This window comes from Dipteris shenzhenensis, chromosome 14 (assembly GCF_047967505.1).
Source record: "Dipteris shenzhenensis isolate YYH24624 ecotype China chromosome 14, Dip_SZ_1.0, whole genome shotgun sequence".
Lineage (NCBI taxonomy): Eukaryota > Viridiplantae > Streptophyta > Polypodiopsida > Gleicheniales > Dipteridaceae > Dipteris > Dipteris shenzhenensis.
Window position 1 is genome coordinate 41192557 of NC_141609.1, and position 21109 is coordinate 41213665.

At 47.9% G+C, this 21109-nt stretch overlaps 1 protein-coding gene across 5 annotated transcripts in view; it reads right to left on the reverse strand.

Moving 5' to 3' along the window:
• Positions 1-21109, reverse strand: part of LNO1 (Nuclear pore complex protein) — a 171740-nt gene that overhangs the window by 22030 nt on the left and 128601 nt on the right. For all 5 annotated transcript variants that reach the window (XM_087384480.1, XM_087384478.1, XM_087384481.1 and 2 more), the window contains 2 exons: positions 9657-9790; positions 9359-9477 (listed from right to left, as the gene is read on the reverse strand). In XM_087384480.1, coding sequence (XP_087240606.1) covers positions 9359-9477; positions 9657-9790 — 253 coding nt within the window. The remainder of the gene's footprint in view (positions 1-9358; positions 9478-9656; positions 9791-21109) is intronic.

The window sequence follows — 21109 nt, forward strand, 5'->3', positions numbered from 1 at the left end:
ACTTGGTGACATCCCCTCCTTGTTTAGGGTCGGAGCTCGACCGACGGGGGTCACAGTGGCCTTGGTTACACGCAGAGCTACGACAAGGAGACGTTCCAAGACTGCACCCTTGAGGGGGCAACAGCGTTCTATTGCTAACCTCATGTCTCCACTTCCACAGCCTCATCCATCCTGATGCCCTGTTGCTGACGACGACGATGATGATGATGATGATGGTTATGATGATGCCGACGATGATGCTGAGATTGATATATATATAGTCGGGATATGACTATGTTGTACTTAGGACTTAGTACTACCATTTTGCATTTTTTTGCATTCCGCATTGGTGTGGATGCTCGTTTAGTAGCTCCACTACCACAGCTCATTGTATCAGGTTTTTCACAGTCTCATAGACCCATCGGTCTTCCGAAGACTTTAATAAACTTTCTTTCTTTCTTTCTTTCTCTCTCTCTCACTTGGGGGGGGGGGACCAGGAGTTCCCCACCAAGACCCAGCTCTACTATGATCACTTTCTGAGAGTATCGGAAGATGGGCTCATCATAAGATCTCAATATCTCGAGGACAGAGGAGTCTCACAGGCACTGAGGATTGCCATCGGACAGATGCGGGTCTCGTCCCATCAGCAGCTGAGGATCGAGACAGGGAGAGCTGCACGCATACCCAGAGAGCAGCGGACTTGCAGGTTGTGCACGATGGGGGCGGTCAAGATAGAGGAGCACTTTCTCTGTGTCTGCCCAACCTACTATTAGATCCGAGGGTGCTACCACTGCCTTTTTTAGGAGGAGTACGGCTTCGGCCCACTCTCATGACTGATCCACTTCCAGGACCAGGTCTGTATTAGGCTCTACCTGATGTAGATGCGGCGACACATGGAGATACTACTATGACATATAAGAGAGTAAGAGGGTGGGACCACCGCACCACAGGGTACCGAGGTAGACCGAGCGCAAAGACAAGTCACTGATTTCTATGCATTCGACTCAGCCCCAGGGCACTCTGGGATAGAGGAATCTTAAACTTTTTCGGCCAGTTTGGAACGCCAAAAAGTTTCCATAATGGCTGACATAAAGTATGTAAGATCTCCCCTACCAAACATGATCAAAAGCAGGTAGAATCGAATGTATGCCATCAAAATAGATTAGACTGTCCGGAGTTGAACATGCAACAGCCAAGTTACTCATTTCCAGTGTTCAAGCTTTTTCTTCAATTTTGCAAGGACCTAGTCAATTTGTCGGCGACGAGTAATCATCCATCCCAAAGGATAACCAAGATGGCGAACTAACTGAGTAGGCAGGACTATTTCCTGAAGCCATAAAAGACTATGCCAGTCTTTAGAATGCAATGGCAATAGCTTAGACGTCTGAAAATTCATATGTAGACCAGCAGCTAGGCCATATAATGAAAGAGCATGCATAAGGGAAGAAAGATCCCTCTTAGTATTCTTTGGAGTTTAAAAAGAATCATCAGCATATGCTTGAGCAACCGTAGTGCGACTTCAATGAATCTCCAAGCCCTACAACATGTTTGTAGCCACAAGATGATCCATGTATTGAAGCATACGCATTCAAAAGCGCACTAATTGGACATCTTGTCAAACCGAACAATGGAGAGTCCAATTTTCAGAAACATCTCTAGACAATATACAAGCAGCTTTATTGTCATGTTTGGCCAAATCCCAAAGCATGCATGGTCTGCAAGATCAAATCCCATTGAACTCTGTCAAAGGCTTTGGCAATGTCAACTTGCAACAAGAGCACATACTGCTCGGTGTATTTTGCATATTCTATCCCAACATAGGCATTAGCAATATTATCAATGATCTGCCTGCAAGGAACAAACCCATATTGTGCGGGTGGAGGACATCATGAAAGTAACCTTTGATGCCATCGACCACCATTTTTGTGATTATCTTATAAATAACATACATCAGAGTGACAGGTCTCCAATCAACCAATGATTCACATATTTGCTTCTTTGGAAGGAGCTTGAGAAGCCCTTTCTTCTAGGAATCCGGCATTTGTTAGTTTTGCCAAGTGCAATTGATCATATGAAGCAAAGTAGACTTGAGGACATCCCAATATGGGAAGAAAAATTCAACAGTGAGACCATCCCATTCTAGAGACTTCCATCTGCCACCCAATTTTATGGCAGCAGATAACTCTTGTTGAGTGAAAGGTTCCTCTCGCTCCAAAGCTTGTGCTGGAGAAACAATGGGAAAGACATGCTACAAAAGTTGTCGTCATGCACACAAAACTTCCTGCGACAGAGATTTGCATGCCCAAACTGTTGAGCAAAGTGAGCGACACAAGCTATAGCAAGTTGTGATCGAGAGCAAGTCCAACAACCACCAAGCATGAGGACTCTGCAAATACTTGCAGACTGTCTCTTTTAATGTAGGCTTTTAAAAAACTCTTTTGACGAGCGACCATTATCCAACAAAGCCTTATGTCTTGCTCGTGTCTCACATTTAGTAATTTTTCTGTGATCATTGCATTGCAAAGAGTGTTCAGCCTGGCATAAAGATGTGCTTTCTTCCAAAGAGAAAGGCCGCAAAATGACTGATTTCAGTCAATGTTTGACAAGTGTTTTTGGCCTGAGCAACAGCATCTCTCAATCTCTTCATGTAGTTTTTGCCATAATCACGAATGACTGCTTGCATTCTAGCAACAAAAGCATCCCATGCATAATTAATATCAATATGGCACTGATGTGAAAGAGACTTAATGGCATCACAAACCATTGCCTTGTATGTATCGTGCTCCAAGTAACTATTATTAACAATGAGAAGCCTTCTCTATGACAATCTGTCGATTGGCATTTCATGAAGAGATATCCTCAACCATAAAGGGGCATGATCCGAATGCGTAAAGGCATAGTGGACCCACATTCAACAAGTGAAATTATGATAATGTTGTAGATTAACCCTGTACCGATAAGAGGACTCTGCATTGTGTTGGAAAGTATAGCCTGGCAACATGGGCTGCGATTCCTTCCAAAGATCAACAAGGGGGAAGTTTCGAGTGTCATCGCAAAAATTGAGACCAGCAATGTCTCTCAAACGGGGAAGTTTCGAGTGTCATCGCACCGACTCCGTATCGAGAGTGGACGAGCCGAGGGGATTCCTAGGGAGAGCCCCATATGCACGTTGTCTGATCGACATGAGATAGAGTCAGAGGAACACTTCGCATTCAGGTGCCTAGTGTACTATGAGATCCGTGGCTGATATCACTGCCTCGTCAGAGCCGGTTTTGGGCCCCTCACCAGGCTCCTTACACACCCAGACCAGAGGTGTCTTGTTGCCTTCCTTCACGAGGCACTCCGGCACAGAGAGCTTCTACTCAAGGCATAGAGACAAGCTTTCGACACACAGCCCAATCCAAGATTACTGAGTTTTTCCATTCAAGCTATACGCACCACATAGCCCCTGTTGGGAGATGCAGCAGCAGAGACCCAGAGTCCGAGACTCCCCACTCTCGACAGCGAACGGGCATGCAGATTACACTTAGCGACCTCCCCTCCTTGTTCAGACATAGAGCACAGCCCACCGGAGTTATAGTAGCTTTGGTCAGGAGCAGGGTCAACAGAGACGGACTGCACCCACAAACAGCCACCAGCCCTCCATCACAAGCTACACATCATTGCGATCTTGTCCTTCCCCCAAGTCCCTCTTGACACCTACACCATCATGAGGTCACATTGTACTTATGAGGATGATGTTGATGACACCACTCATGCTATATGACTATGTATTTTAGGACTTAGCATTCAGCATGAGTGATGATGCTCGCTTAGTAGCTCCACCCTTCTACTTGTTTGTATCGGGTTTTTATCAGTCTCATAGGTCCATCGGTCTTTCGTAGGCTTTAATAAACACTGGGAGTGGTTGAGACAGAGGAACACTTTCTCTGCGCCTGCCCAGCCTACTACGAGATCAAGGGCGATACCACTCTCTATCAGGATGGGAGTGGCTTCGGTCCACTATCACAATTGATCCACTTCCATGACCAGTTCTACATTGGGCTCTACCTGCTTGAGATGCATCGACACAGAGAGACCCTGCTATGACAGATCAGAGAACAGCAGGAGGCGATCAGACCACAGGATACAAAGCTGACCAGACACAGCGGCATGTCACAGATTTCTATGCATTTAAGTCAGTTCCAGGACACACTGGAGTGGAGGAGAAGGAGCTAGCTGCTATGTGGGCAAGCTGGATTACCGATAGAGGATTGCAAAGACCATCCACAACACGTAGAGCGACCAGAGTACACTAGATTGAGGTCCGTCCTATCACAGCTTTCCTCAGACGCGACCGCCCAAGATGAGAGGTCACTTTGAACATAGCTCAATGGGTTCAGAGATTGAGGAGACCACACCCCCCTTCGACACCACAGCATGAGAGGGCCAGACAGACTCAAATCGGAGACATTTTCATCGCTCATAGATGAGCCACCACGGTGTCGGGTTTCGGTTTCTGAGTTCCAGCTCATGTTCTCAACTTGCTCCAGATAGCAAATAGCACATGATATGATATGATATCATATGTCTTGTACTTTGACTTTACTTGAGCTACTGAGCTCTCTTTATTTCAGCATAGTACTCAACAAGGGCCTTAACGTGTCCTTTGCTCCAGCCCTTTGTGGCTTCTATGAGTTTTTCCCCCTTTTGGTGTCACTTTGTCCCATAGGCCCGTGAGGCCTCCCATGGATGCTAATCTCTCTCTCTCCCTCCCTCTCTCTCTCTCTCCCTCCCTCTCTCTCTCTCTCTCTTCCCATCGCCCTCCCGCCTCCCATTGCCCGTTGCCTCTCCCTCCCGTTGCCTAGCCCCTCAGCTTCCCGCACAGGCCGTACAGCCGCCACCGCCGTCCGTACAACAGCAGAGCAGCCTTTTCACGTCCAGAGCAGAGAAAAAGGGGAGATATCTAATACACCTCAAACTGGGCTGATCCCCTGGCCCAGTTTGAGGGGTTAGCTTCAGCTAAGGGGTCCATAGATTGCACAGGCTACCATTATGGAGTCCCCCTCTTCCCCTAGGATGAAGCAGTTCGCCACCACACCAATCAACAAGCCCTCATACTCTGATATTGTAGCCTCATCGGTGACACCCAGCCCATATGCACTATACTTTAAGCGAAGGATTGGATCAGACCCGAAGGAGAAAATCTACTATCTATAGTAGGATGTAAGAGAGCTCGGGCTTATGGTAGCAGCTCTCGGGAAGAAAGTGCAGGAGATGGAAAATAATGGCAAGCAGGAGATCATTGCTGAAGTTCTAAAAAAATGCAGCTCATCTCCACCAGCACCAACACTTCTCTCCACCGTCAAAGAGATGATTACCACTCAAGTTAGTTCAGCCAAGAAAGAGATGGCTATTATAGCCAATAATAAAATCAACAAAGCACATCTTTATGCAGAGGTAAAGAGCAGGAAACCATAGCAAAAATTGCGCATTGGGGGGCTGCCAGAGGATTGCCTTTGCTGTCCGGTTGATGTTTTTATTGAGGGATACACAGAAGAAGAAAAGCTCGCGTGTCTCAAGAAGGAGATACCACAGATAGAATGGGATGAAATTGCCATCAGTTGTATCTCTCAAAAGGGAGCATAAGTACAAGTTTATTTCACACAGAGAGCAGGAAGAACCAAGATTCTCCGACAGACAAACAAGCTGAAAGGTACACGGATATGGATATCTGAGGAGCTCACTCCGACTCAGCTCAAACAAAGGAATGTTGAGCTTGCTAAAGTGAAGGATGCACGCAAAGCTGGAAAATGGGCAGTCCATCGTGATGGACAAGCCTTGATTCGTGATTTCAAATCTAAACCCAAAGACTCTCAGTCTTAAACAGATCTTATTCAAGCCGTTTTTCTAAGATAGAATTGTGGCTAGTTATGCATCTAAATAATTGGGACTGAGTTGCCTTTGAGCACTCCCTCAACTCTTTGGATACCCAGATGTATTTGCAACTTTTTTGGTGCGTACCTTGTCCATAGACCCGTGAGGTCTCCCGCGGACGTTAATCTCTCTCTCTCTCTCTCTCTCTCTCTCTCTCTCTCTGTGTGGATCCACCAACAAAGAGCTCGCTCTTCGACACACTAGTACGACCGACGGCCATGTATGCAGCACCCTTTTGGGGATGTGACTTACTGAAGACCAAGCGGAGGAAATTTGAGCGGCTACAGGTGACTATGGGGGCCACGATGATTTGGAGTAAGCCCTTAGTTCCACATGAGATAGTACAGGCAGAGTTCGCCACGATTCCTCTACAAATCAATGCCATCTTTCAGACACTGACTTTCATCCACAAAGTCTGGGACTTGCCTCAATGGAGACTACCGAGACTGGCTTTGGAGTCCTCCAGACAACTAGCAGAGCGTAGAGCAAACACATGGTATCCATTGTTATCCACATGGTTTACCAGGCATGGTATCGAGATAAACAGGCTCCCCCCTTTTTCGTATAGCATGGACGCACCCGCCGAGTCAATCCCGCGAGATGAGATCAACCGTATCATACGGTTAGATCTCCTTCAGCTCCATACGTCTTGGACTTGGGGGGGAGACCAAGAGCTTCCCACCAAGTCCCAGTTCTACTACAACCACTTCCTGAGAGTATCGGAGGAGGGATTCATCACCAAACCCCAGTATCTAGAGGACAGAGGAGTCTCGCATGCATTGAGGATTGCCATTGGACAGATCCGTGTTTCATCTCATCAGCTAAGGATCGAGACGGGGAGAGCAACAGGCATACCCAGGGAGCGGCGGCTATGTATGCTTTGCACACTAGGAGTGACTGAGACAAAGAAGCACTTCCTATGTGTCTGTCAACCTACGATGAGATCAAGCGACGATACCATTGCCTCTACCAGGAGGGGAGCGGCTTTAGCCTCTACCAGGAGGGGAGCGGCTTTGGCCCACTCTCACGATTGATCCATTTCCAGGATCAGGTTTGCAATGGGCTATCTACTTGAGATGTGCCGACACAGAGAGACCCTACTACGACAGATCAGAGAGCAACAGGAAGCGATCAGACCACAGGACAGGAGGCTGACAAAGCACAGCGCCACGTCACAGACTTCCTTGAGTCAGCTCCAGGACACATCGGGGTGGAGGTGGAGGAGATAGCTGACATGCGGACAGATTGGATTACCGAGAGAGGGATGCAGGCACCACCTGCAGCACGGAGAGTGACCAAAGCACACTCTATTGAGGTCCGTACTATCACAACTCTCCTTAGAGGAGACCGCCTGAGGCAAGGAATTACTCTGAACATGGCCCAATGGGTTTAGAGATCGAGGAGACCACGTCCCCCTCCGCCATCACAGCATGGCACAGCCCGATAGATGCAGATCCGAGAATTTTCACCGATCACAGGCGAGCCACCATGGTGCCGGGCTTTGGCTTCTTAGCCTGAGCCTCACATCTCAGCATGCTTTAGCACTCAAATAGTTGCTAGTCTCCGGGTTATACCCGATTTTGCTTGAGCCATTGAGCTCTGTAGAGCTATCAATTTTTCAATTTTTCAGTTTAGCAGTCTTAGCACTCAGCAAGGGCCTCAGTGCGCCCTTTTCTCCGAAACACTGAGGCTTGTATGAGATCATCATTTAGTGTACTTTGTACCTTGTCTCATAGGCCCGTGAGGTCTTCCGCAAACGTTAATACATCTCTCTCTCTCTCTCTCTCTCTCTCTCTCTCTCTCTCTCTCTCTCTCTCTCTCACCGCATCATACGGTTAGATCTCCTCCAACTCCACACATGTCGCACTTGGGGGGGGACCAGGAGTTCCCCACCAAGACCCAGTTCTACTATGACCATTTTTTGAGAGTATCGGAGGATGGGCTCATCATCAAACCTCAATATCTCGAGGACAAAGGAGTCTCACACACGCTGACGACCATCGGACAGATGCGAGTATCGTCCCATCACTTGAGGATTGAGACAGGAAGAGTTGCAAGCATACCCATAGAGCAATGGACTTGCAGGTTGTGCACGATGGGGGCGGTCCAGACAGAGGAGCACTTCCTATGTGTCTGTCCAGCCTACTATGAGATCCGAGGGCACTACCACTGCCTTTTTTAGTAGGGGCACGGCTTTGGCCCACTCTCACGACTGATCCACTTCCAGGACCAGGTCTCTATTGGGCTCTACTTGATGGAGATGCAACGACACATAGAGACACTACGACGACATATCAGAGAGCAACAGGATGCTAGCAGTTGCGAGAGCTAACATCCACCAACCTATGGATAGAGCTAAGGCGTATGCAGATGAAAACAGATCCGTCAGAGAATTTAAGTAAGGAGAAAAAGTTTTCCTCAGAGCTTCTTCGCACTCAAGTCTTTGACTGCAAGAGAGTGTACTAAGTTATCACCCCGATATTGTGGGCCGTGGTTAATTCTAAAAAGAATAGGCGAGGTGGCCTATAAAGTAGAATTACCACAGTGTTTCATGTTTCTCGTTTAAAGAAATTTTTGCATACAGGTGACTCACTAATCGAGGGTGTTGTTTTGTTTCAGGAGATAGAGGATAATGCAGGACACAAACCAACAAGAATCTTGAACCAAGGAATAATGCAAGTACGCAATCGGAAGATACCCACGGTGTTGGTTGCATGGCATGGTTTACCTCTATCAGAAGCTACTTGGGAATCTGTATACCAATTACAGAGAGTGTTCCCAGACTTTACCATCGAGGACACTGATGCCTAAAGAGGGAAGGAATGCTACACTCAAGTTGAGGCAACCTCGGAAGGGTCAGTGGACATTTTCCTTTTAAGGATCAATGTTTGTATTATATTTGTTTGGGCTTCATGTAAATGATCAAAAGGAATCAAGGTCAAGGTCCTTGGTGAGGGTGACATGGCACAAGACTAGGTGGATCTAAGGCTAAGGGGTCTAAATGCATTAAATGTGCCAAGGGGCAAATGATTTCAATGACATCCCAAGAGAGGGGTAAATGATGCTTTTAGGAGATGCCCTCAAATGATGACATTTGGCGGACTAGACTTTTATCTAGGGATATGTGGGCTCTATGTGTAGCATGCAGGTTTTTCTAATTACGTATCTTTGGAGCTTGCTATAGTACGGGTTGGCTGGGTGGAACATAGTCGTGCCTATGCCCGTGATTTGCAGGACAAGTTTGGCCTTAGTCGTATCACACACACATTTGAGAATAAAAGAATCTCACAAGAAAATGTTTTCTTTTAGCACTTTTAGATATTAATATGTTGCACATGTTGTGAATTCTCTCCTCACCCTCATTCAGATAGATACCCTGATTTATAAGAGAAATAACAGGTACACCATGTCTTGCTAATCATCTTTGTAACAGGATTAGAATTCAGTATATCAAAAAACATACTCAGCATTTTGCAAAACTGTAGAGGCTTGATGTTTGGACTGATTGCGTGTCTTTCCCCACTGAGAAAGTTCAAGATTATGTAGGTGTTCTTCCAGCTTAGCAATCTGCTGCTTCAACAACTGTCAGTAAGGTATGGCAAAAAAATGTTAAGTCCATCTCTTGACCCTCCACCAAGCGCTTCTATATGAGACACTTTAAGCAAATACTATTTGATTTCAAATGCTTATACTTATCTCACAATAGATTGTAACTAACTACATCATCACCATCCCACATGACGGAAGTTATTAGTGTGTACCTGATCCACCTTAAGAATCCGTTTCCGCATGGCGTCCATCTCGGGATGCAGCTTTTGTTTCTTCCAAAGATCTTGATAGCGACTGTCAGATGCTTGCTCAAGAAGACTTTGCACATAGATCCTCCATGCATCCACTGATCACAAGGAACACAGATAAGAAGTCTAAATTACTTGCTTTATTATTGCTACATATTAAAAGCCACATAAACAATGCTATAGCCAGTAGAAAGAAAGTGGCATACAATTATCACGTTACACTTGGTTTCAAAACAAGCTGCTGGGTGCGACACTGAATACATTGCTCATGGCCATTTGTATTAGGTCGGCAGTCCAAAACCAATGATTATATAGCTTCTATTAGGACCACATGGGCCCAAGGTATCAAGGTAGCGTGGGCTGAAATAAGGGTCAGCAACCGGCCCTGAGAGAGACTGAGAAGGGAGGGCAAGGGCATAGTGAATGGAGGTGAGAGAGAAGTTTAAGAAGGATTGGATAAAACAAGGCAGCAAGAATGCACCAAATCAGCCTGATTTAAAGTGGCAACGGGATGTGACGGGGTTAAAGGGGGAGAGTTCTCAGATTTCCAGATCAGTTCGCCAGGGATGCCCCCTTGCTCTTTTTGTTTGTGGCTGAAGTATGAGTATCTACATTAGATCTCGAGCTGATATTTTTGGCCTGAGGCTTCCACTGAGACGCGAAGTAGAGCTGCTATTTTCTTGGATGCCACTCCACAAACGCTCACATCTTTCAAGACAGCCTTGGATTTATTTTGCGCTGCTGTAGGGGCTCACATCAATTGGCATAAATCCAATGTCTTTTGTAGTGATGTAGACACTCCAGATTGGGGAAATGACATAGGGTTCATGTTTTTGCTCGTGAAGAGATCGGTAGGCAGCCTGTCATTTGGAATGACAATATATTGGATGAGCATGGCAGACTGCTAGGTGCATCTCACTACATGCAGTGGTCCAGCTACTAGGAGAGGGGACCTGCCTCTACTGTCGGATCCTGGAAAGCTTTTAAAAACCTTCCAGAAGAAAGAAAATTTCATTTGGTTAGTCATCTCAGAGGGAGTGCAGGGAGAATTCAGTAAAATTGATGCAGCCTTGCTAGTGGATTGGGTGGATACAGAGGGCACGCCTCTTATTTGCTCCACTTTGATGGCTGCGTTTACGGCATTCCACTTCAGTTTATTGCAGTTTGCGATGCACGGGAGGATGCCCTGGTTTTTTATGTGCTTTCAGGAGGCAGGCTGTCCAAATCTACGCATGACATATTGCTAGAGTTTGCATTTCAGCCTGTCACAATTGTGGGTTATGTGGAGTTTGGCTCCGATTCACAGTGGTACCTGGATCCTGGCCCCCTTCTCATCTCCTTGGGCTCATGGAGGTTATGGCTTTATGGAGGTGTCCCCATAAAGTTCTTGCAATGGGATCCAGGAGAGTGCTAGTGGATTGACATAGGGCGTCGAGAGAAGAGACTCTCCTTCTTTCGTTATACTACCAGTGATGCCAGGACATCCAACTCAGATGTAGAGGTTGGAGACCTTCCAGACCTCTTCATTGACATAGTTTTCAGAACTCTGCTAATCTACACAAAAACTTTTGGAAGAGACTCTGGGTGTAGTTGAGCACAAGATCGAGAGTGGGTGGCAGGTGGGAAGAGACCCCAACCGAGAGCAGCCCCTGATCATACGGTCACGACTTTCGACTTTATGACGCAGGTTAGTCCTGCGAGATCAGCCAGGAATCTCCATGGATGAGGACCTCACCCCCCTACAGGTTGAGGAGAGGCGCTACCTGTTGCAGCAGCGGGATCAGGCTCATAAGGATGGAAAGTGGGCAGTACTATGAGATGGACCACTTCTTACACGCCCATGTCGGGCATCAGCCCCCCTTCCCACATAGGGAGGCGGGGTCTATGAGACTCACATCTCCGAGACCCTATCCTGCACCATTTGGAACTGTAATGGTATCTTATGGTCAAAACCAGGGAACTTCTCAATCCTATATAGGTCACGACATAGTCTTCTACACAGAGACACATCAGAGTCCAGAGCGCCCACTACTAGTAGTCAGCAGGTGGAGTAAGAAATCAGTGGGGTGGAAGGTGATGTGCGACGGGAAGTGGAAATACTAAAGAATAAGTAGGTATGATCAGCTCCTGGGGGAAGAGGTGCCACAGTAAAATCAGTGATACGAGATGTGAAGGTAGGGGATCCCATGATGTAATCAACAACACTAGAGCCTCCTCCATGTGGAAAGCATGTGAGACCACTTGAGGCGGCCATCTATCAAGACCATTATACCTTGTAATAGTTGGTATGATGATGAGTGCAAGGCTTTACGCCGTCAGCTCAGATTCAAAACCAAAAACAATCTTCAGAGCAAACCAGAGACACTACGTGAGTATCGTCAACTATTATGTAGAAAGAAACTAGATTTTGTTCGCTGAAACGAGGAGGAACTATTGAACATTTTGTTAAGTAACAACTCTAGGGAATTCTGGCGGAGATTTCTAGAGGGACGGTCCCCCTCACCACTCACTGAGACGGTCAAGTCTAAAGTAACAACTCTAAGGAATTTTGGCATAGATTTCTAGAGGGACGGTCCCCCTCACCACTCACAGATACTCAAGTCTGGCATAACTATGCACGCACACTAGATGACATCCCAAAACAGCCACTCCTTGACCTCTTACATATGCCACGCTCCATATCCTGCACCCTCTTTACTAAGGGGGGGTAAAGGATGTCGTAATGAAACTTCATAATGGCCGAGCAAAGGATCATGAGGGACTATGCACTGAGTTCATTGCATATGGGATTAACCTCCCAGCCCCGATCTTAGCAAAGCTCTTTAATGAAGCGGTTTGTTTGGGGTTTCCGCGTACCTGGACCATTAACACTATTTCACCCATCCACAAGGCAAGGGATCCCATGAGCCTAAAGAATTAGAGGACCATTATGATTGGACATGTCATGTCCAAGATTTATGCATCAGTGCTTGATTCTGTGGTCAGTCGATTTGCAAACCGTCGAGGACTTAGAGCAGCAGGATAGAGTTCATTGCATAAGGGATTAACCTCCCAGCCCCGATCCTAGCAAAGCTCTTTAATAAAGCTGTTTGTTTGGGCTTTCCACGTACCTGGACCATTAACAATATTTCACCCATCCACAAGGCAAGGGATCCCATGAGCCCGAAGAATTAGAGGACAATTATGATTGGACATGTCATGTCCAAGATTTATGCATCAGTGCTTGATTCTTAGATCAATCGATTTGCAGATTGTCGAGGACTTAGGGCAGCAGGTTAGGCTAGATTTCGACAGGAGCATGGAACCATTGATCACATTCTCAGGCCCAGGCATATCATCGAGGAGGCGAGGGCATGGAAGAAGAGGGTTTACTATTGCTTTGTGGATTTTCGCAAGGCATTTGACACGGTTCTGAGAGCCCGCCTCATACGACGCCTACAAGATTTGGGTTATGACCAAGAGATCATATGGGCTGTCATGGCACTTTATGAGAGAGTTTCAGGCAGAGTCCGAGCAAGAACAAATGAGATCATGAGCACTATTGGGGTCAAACAAGGGTGTCCATAAATTTTGGACTGGTGCACTGTCCAAATTCATTTTTGTTTTCATACCTCGTGACGAGCTGTTGCTACTCCCCGCCTTCCCTACTGCTGCTCTACCTCCCTTCCCTGCCCCTCTCTCCTCCCTTCCCTCAGCCCCCTCCCTACCCTCTCTTCCCCGTCCCCTTTCCCCACCTCCTCCCCCGCCTTTCCCCGCCCCTATCCCCCCCCCCCCTCCCCACCCCCTTCAGCCCCTCTTCCACCTCCTTTCCCCTGCCCCTATCCTCACCCCTCTTCCCTCTTTCAGCCCTTCTCCTCCCCTCAGCTTCTCCCTGCCTACCTCAGCTCTATCCCTTCCTGTCTCCTCCCTTCAGCCTCTTCCTTCTCCTTCCTTGCAGCATTTTAGTCGAACGGAGTTTAACTGTGTTCGCGTCGGCCTTTCCACCCTGATTGATGATGGCTCTGTCTTCAACCAATCCTGGCCCGCTTCCACCGGCCGCAAAAACCATCATTTTCTCAAAAGACGAGTTGCAACAGCTCAAAAAAGATACAGAGCAGGAGAGCTCGACTTCGCTCTTTGCTCGCATCCATGGGTCCCACCCTTCCATGTTCCATGCCAGGGACTGGATGCTCGCCGCTCTACCTGGAGACCTCGCATGGCACTTCTCAGATGTTCGTCTGCTTGGGCGAGGTTACTTCCATATTGTTTTTGACTCCTCAGAGGTAGCACGTACGATGCTTCAAGCTAGTCCGCTGGCACTGGGCTCCAGGAGGATTTTTCTTACCCCTTTTTCATTGGGGTTTGATCCTGTCGAGGAAGACAGCCGGACAACGTCACTCTTCATCAGATTTAAAGGCCTTCCTCATGTGTACCATTGAGACCGCTACATTCCATTGGAGCCACCTTTGGAGTGGTTACGGAGATCTCCCCTCTCCCTGAGATGCCTACTTCAGCAGCAGAGGCAGTCAGGTCCGATGGGGTACTGCGTGTTATGGTCATTGTCTCTGACCCTAACATCTCGGATGACCACATTATGCTTCAGCATCCAGATGGCTCCTTCTTCAGACAGAGAGTCGAGATTGCAGGGAGACAGGATCAATGTAGGATTTGCAGGACCCTTGGGCACTTTGCCAGAGATTGCCCAAGGAAAAAGAAAAGACCAAAAAGATCCATGGGTGCACCTCATAGCTTCACCCAACCTGGACCTTCTTCACGACCAGTTTCTACCACCTCACACACTACTAGACCTTCGACTTCACAGCTAGGACCATGAGGCTCTCGTCTTGGTACTTCTACAGCGCGGACAGTGCAGTCAGCACGTCCTGCTTCAGTCGTCCCCTGTTGGGTGCCTGTCAGAGTTGGTGAGGGAGTACCTCATGCTACCACTGACGGGGCCGCGGACCCGTCTCTTCAGGCAGGAGACATCCCTATCCTGGTTCCATGTGCAGATGAGACTGCTCCTGACCCTGTTCAGATACAAGAGCGCTCATCTAAGGAGAACCTTTCTGCAGAGACCCGTGCTTTACTTAAAACAATGACAAAAAGTTGTGGCTGAGGTTATGCAGTTGTGGCCACATCTGTCTACACCTGACAGAGGTAAGGGGGTTATTGGTTCCACTTCTCCTTTCACAAGGCTCCTTCGCACTCCTGCACCAGAGATACTTCACGGGAATTCATTTTCGGTTTTGGCAAACTTGGCTAAGTTTAAGGCAGAGGAGGAGTTTGTGCCCTCCACGCTTGGGGAACACATCTTCCAGGACAAAGTTTCCCCCTCAGCAGGGGGGGTGTGCTTTCCCTACTTGACTTCCCTCCTCTTGATAGGAGGAATTTTTCGAAGGAGAGGGCTTTCTCCGCTACCAGGTCGGGTAGGATCTTCCATCCGGCCTCCTCCTCTCGCAGATGAGGATTGTCAGTTGGAACCTTCAGGGCCTCGGGGGTGTACCTCACCACCGCCGCAGGCAGCTGATTTGTAGCCAACTTCATCCGGGTGTTACTCGGGGTCCCATGGACATTCTAATGATTCAAGAACACAAATTGGATGCCAAGGATTGTTCCAAGTCGGGTAAGCTTCTTTCAAGCCACACTTTTTGGTCACCCGCCTTGGGCACCGAGAGAGGTACTTGCATTTCTGTTTCTTCTTCTATACTCCCCTTGGTGATTGGACACGGGATCATAGTCCCTTCCAGAGCTCAGTGGATTATAGTTTTGATTGATGGGCATAAGGTTGGTCTCTTAAACCTTTATGCACCCAATTCTAGAGGGGATTGTGTTCTTTTTTGAAAGGAACTCCTCTCTTGGTCGCATATTGCAGATGCTTGGATTATAGGGGGCGATTTCAACATGGTTGAAATGCCCTTAGACAAAAGGGGTGGTAGGGAAGGTGGCATTCACTCCCTAGAGAGAGCAGCGTGGGATGCCTTCCTTTTTCAGTACAGTGGCAGGGATGCTTGGCATGATGATGCTTTTCACACTCAGCCACATTCTCTCCTGTTTTCTTGGTCGAACAGGAGATTGCAGATGCCTATACATGCACGGGGCTCTTGACAGAGGTGGTACTATTTGCATTGCAACTGGGGTGTCCACTTCGGATCATTTTCCAGTGGTTTTGATGGTCTCAGATCCTCATGTGAGGCGCCGCTCTGCCAGTGTTAGGATTCCAGATTCTTTCTATGCAGAGGAGGGCCTTACAGAGATAGTGTTGAGGACCTGGGTATCTCATTTGCAGGATGGGCAACTTTCTCCTTCAGAATTAGCCACAATCCTCTCTGATATCAGTGACTTATCTTTTAGTTGCCTGTATCAGAAGGGGTGAGATCCTCAGCCGTGAGATAGGTATTCGCCAACAGTTGGCTGCCTTTGGACCCTCCAAAGGGAAAAGCAGAAGAGGCCTACAGATGCTTGGATTCAAGAGCGCCTTGCTGCAGCAAGGGCTCAGCAGCAGTCACTTTTAGATCAAAGAGTAGAGTATGCCTTTCAGGCCAGGGAGTCATTTTGGACATAGAAGGGAGGTAGGATCAACAAGCAATTCTTCTCTACTCTTGGCCCCAGACATAGTAGGGAGAGCGTCTCACAGCTTATTGACTCAGGCGGAGTTCTTTAGACACATCTAGATGCTGTCTTGTAGGTTGCCACCGATTTCTATGCCTCCCTTCTTACAACAGATTCACACACTCAGGCCACAGATGATGCTAGAGTGGTTATTTGGCCACACTTACCTGGGTTGGTGACAGGGGATATGACTGTTTCACTTGATGCACCCTTCACCAACGTAGAGTTCAGGATTGCTCTCTCTGCCCTTCACAAGGGCAATTGTCCTGGTTCAGATGTCAAAGATGCCCCCTAGCCCCCTTTTTATTCCTTTCTGTGGCTGAGGCTATGAGCTATTACATTAGAGTTCAAGCTGGAATCGTAGGGCTCAGGCTTCCTTTGAGGCAGGAGGATGAGCTCTTAGACAGTGAGTTTGCAGATGACACGGCTGTATTTTTGGATGCTACTTCACAATAACTGAACTCATTTAGGATAGCATTGGATTTGTTTTGCATTGCGGCAGGTGCACACATTAATTGGAACAAATCCAATGGCTTTCGGATCAGTGATGAGGACACTCTAGTCTGGGGGATTGACATAGGGTTCACTTGGATTCAAAGGGGAGTCTCCGTCAGATATCTGGGATGTCAGGTTGGGTTGGGCATCTCTCCAGCACGCCAGTTCGCTCCCGTGTTGGAGAGTATCAGGAGGAAACTCATCTTTTGGAGTTCAGCCAGACTTTACCTTGCATCCAAAGTTGTGGTTGTGAACCAAGTATTGTTGGCCACTGCTTGGTTTGTTTGCTCATGTTGGTGCAGATCTAGAGATTGTATCGCTCAGCTCATGAGACCTATCAGGAACTTCCTATGGAGCGGTTTAGATGGCACCTCAGATGTTGTAGCCAGGGTGGCTTGGGAGACCCTCATTCTCCCCACAGGAGAAGGGGGTCTCAATATTATTGACCCGAGCTTGCAATGTATGGCCTTGCTCTGCAAGTTTGTAGTACGTGGATTGATGCCTGGACAGGATTTTTTCTCACGCAGCATTCAGTCTTGCACCCCTTTTCATGGGGGAGATTGGTTGGACAGCAGCAGATGCATCTTTACCCATCTCCAATCCCCCCCTTCCCCTCTCATGGCTGCTATTCTGAAAGCTTGGGGTTGCTTTAAAAACACACTTCGCAGAGTTCCACCCACTTCTCGTGAAGAGACTCAAAGGCAGCCAGTCATGTGGAATGACTCGATTTTGGATCATCATGGCAAGCCACTTGGAGTGTCACATTATATGCAGTGGTCTAGATGGGAGAGAGGACCTGCCTCTACTGTAGATGCTTGGCAGGCTTTTATGAGACTTCCAGAGGATCAGATACTTTTAGCAGTTGGCCACCTCAGAGGGAGTGCACTCAAGATACAGCAGATACAGGCAGCCATTCCGCCAGAGTGGATTGACATAGATGGCATGCCACTTACAGAGTCCACTTGGTGGGGAACGTTCTCAGGGACGGGCATTCCGTTATAGATCATTGCATTGCAAGATGCACATGAGGATACCCTTGTCTTTGATGTTCAATCGGGAGGCAAACTTATCAGATCTTCTGATGATATTCTTTTGGAGGTTGCATTTCAGCCTGTCAGGATTGCAGGATTCATGTAGTGGAGCAGGATTCACAGTGGTATATTGATCCTGATCCTATTCTCCTTGCGCTGGGGTCTTGGAGACTCTGGCTGCATGGTGGTTCCCCTATTAGGTTCTTCCAGTGGGACCCAAGGGAGTGGGAATGGATTGATGAGGGTCACCGAGAGAAGAGCTTTCCCTTCTTTCGCTACACAGTTAGAAATGCCCAGAGGTTTCAGCTCAGCAGTAGAGGTTGGAGGCCCTCTAGAGCGCCACATTGGGATAGTTTTCAGATTTCCCTAGCTGTGCGGAAGAACTTTTGGCGTAGGGTCTGGAAATCCCTTAGGAATAGAAAGATCACTCTTTTCTTTTGGCTTTCTATTCATGGAGGGATTGTAGTGAACCTGTGGAGATCCAGGTTCGGGCTGACCCTACTTGTCCTCGTTGTCACATGGCAGCTGAGTCAGTACAGCATTGCCTTTGGGAGTGCAGACAAGCAAGGACGATCTGGAAAAGTGTTGCTAGGATTTTCAGCATCTTTCATACAACACCTTTCTTTATGACCTGGGGTTCAGTGGCTTGGTTATCTCTTGTTGGCCCATAGGTGTTTTTCGAGGGACATGATCCGAATCCAGCTTTCATTGTATGGCCACACTTAGTGGAGTCTTGTTTCCTCCAAGATGTTCCCCTCACTCCTTTCAGAGCTGCTCATGCCTCAGTAGACACATCTTGGGAGATTTTGGCTAGCATTGCAGCTTGGCATATTTGGAGAGCTAGGTGTACAGAGGCGATGGAGGGTATCCAGGTTCACCCTTCCCAGACTATGGATAGTATTTGGGCTGACACAGTACACACTCTGATCGCCATTTGGGCAAACATGCACGGATCCTCCACAGCGCAACCACTGCTAGGAGAGTTTGGAGGGGATCTCCTTTCTTCTCTGAGTTTCCTTCCGGGTTGAGATGGCATTTTCAGCCTCTGCCTTGGTTCTTTATTAGCTCACTTTGAGCTGTTTTTTCCTCATGCATTGCATGATGTACTCCCGCATTTGAGCTTGCTCTCGCGGTTTTCATTCATACTTAATGAAGTAATTTTCTTGAAAAAAGAAAAAAACAAGGGTGTCCATTATCACCTACCTTGTTTGGCCTCTACATTGACGAGCTTGAGACAGTGATGCAGACACAGGGGGGGTTGCTCTCTTGCGGGCATGCTGATCCGAATATTGCTTTATGCAGATGACATGGCTCTTTTGTCCTCTTCAACAGAGGGGCTCCAGAGACACCCTAGTCTCATGATTTGAAGGTCAACGTGGGTAAAACCAAGGTTATGATCTTTAATACATCTCGATCCGTCATGCACTAGGAGCAGTTCACGTTTGATGGGTCACCTCTTGAGATAGTTTCATCATACACGTATCTTGGGTTTGTCTTCTCCGGACCCATCTTCACTATGAGACCCGCGATGCAGGCTCGCCTGGGCAAGGGATACGCTTCATTGGCCATACTAGAGAGGCAGTGGTTCCACTCGCACTTTCAGGATCCATGGACCAAGGTGTTGCTTTTTGACTCCTTGGTCCGCCCAGCGGGGATGTATGGTAGACCTTGATGGGGGGTAGACTTCTCGGATATAGAGTGAGCTGGTGTGGAGCAGCTACAGGTTCTCATGCTATCGCGGATGATTCGCGGTAAGCTGTCCGTTCTTCGCCGGATCATTCAAGCTAAGTTTGGGTCATCCCCATTACAGCTGGATGCTGCATTTTAGGTCATCACGTATCTGTACCAAGTCAGGGAGTACAAGGATTACAATTCTGGGCGCAGCGAACTACCTTGGCTAGCATTGTCCTCCTCTATGGCACTTTCGGCAGGAGGGGACTAGAGATGCTGGTATGCATGCAAAGAGAGATGGTTTGAGCGACTAGGGCTCCATATGTATAGACTCCCTCCGTTCCAGTATAGTATGGACGCTTCGTTGTCTCCCCTCCTGTCACACGAGGTCAACTAGGTAATCCGTGAAGATCTCTTACAACTACACACATTCTGAACCTGGTTGGGACCGAACAGAGTCCCAGTGAAGCTCAGCTTCTACAGAGATCACTGCTTGCACATCACAGAGGAGGGTTTCATTGACCCACCAGGATACAAGCAGATCCACTTATCCCACTCACTGAGGATCTCTATTGGGCATTTTCAGATCTCTTCACATAGACTTCGTATCGAGAGCGGCAGAGCACAATACCTACCCAGAGAGAGACGCATATGTACATTATGTGACATGCAGGAGGTTGAGACGGAGAAGCAATTCATCTTCACGTGCCCTGTTTACTATGAGATCCAAGGGTATTTCTACTGCCTCTTCAGAGATAGCTATGGGATTCCGGCCCGATTCCTCTCCTACCCAGACAAACGATGTTTGGCAAGGTTTCATTCATGAGGTACTCAGACACCGCGAGAGGATACTTCGAGCACGGAGACATGAACACACTTTTTCCTTGGCTTGATCCCTCTCAGAGCTCTATTACAAAGTTCTTCCTGCCAGATCACATGGACCCCCACGAGACGAGGCCTCGACATGATCGTAACCTAGAGCTAGTGACCCGACAACTCAGATAGAGGATTGACGTGCAGATTACACTTGGGGATATCCCGTCTCTATTCAGAGTCGGAGCCCGGTTTACAGGGGTTAATGGGGTTACTGTGGACCTTGTTAGGCGCAAAGCTATGACCAGGAGATGTCACAAGGCCGCACTCGTGAGCAACAGACAGCACTCTATCGCCGATTTCATGCCTCCATTGCCTCATCCACCCTAATGTCTTGATGACGATGATGAGATTGATATGTAGTCGACCACTGACATTTTGGATTTTTGCATTCTGCATTTGAGTGGATGCTTGTTTAGTAGCTCCACCCTCACAGCTCATTTTGTTTTTCACAGTCTCATAGACCCATCGGTCTTCCAAAGACTGTAATAAACTCTCTCTCTCTCTCTCTCTCTCTCTCTCTCAGCCCTCCCTCACCACCCTCAGCTCCCCCTCACCACCCTCAGCCGTCCCTCTCCACCCCTCTACCTACCGCTAACCTGCTCGGGGACTCCTATGCTACCCCTCTACCCGTCTCTCAGCCCCCACCTGTCTGCCCAAGGCTCCCGTAACACCCCTCAGCCTGCATTGGGGATCCTGCGACACCCCCCTTGGCTGCGCCCACTGCTGCTACGGCATCTGGTGCTGCTGCTTCTCCCG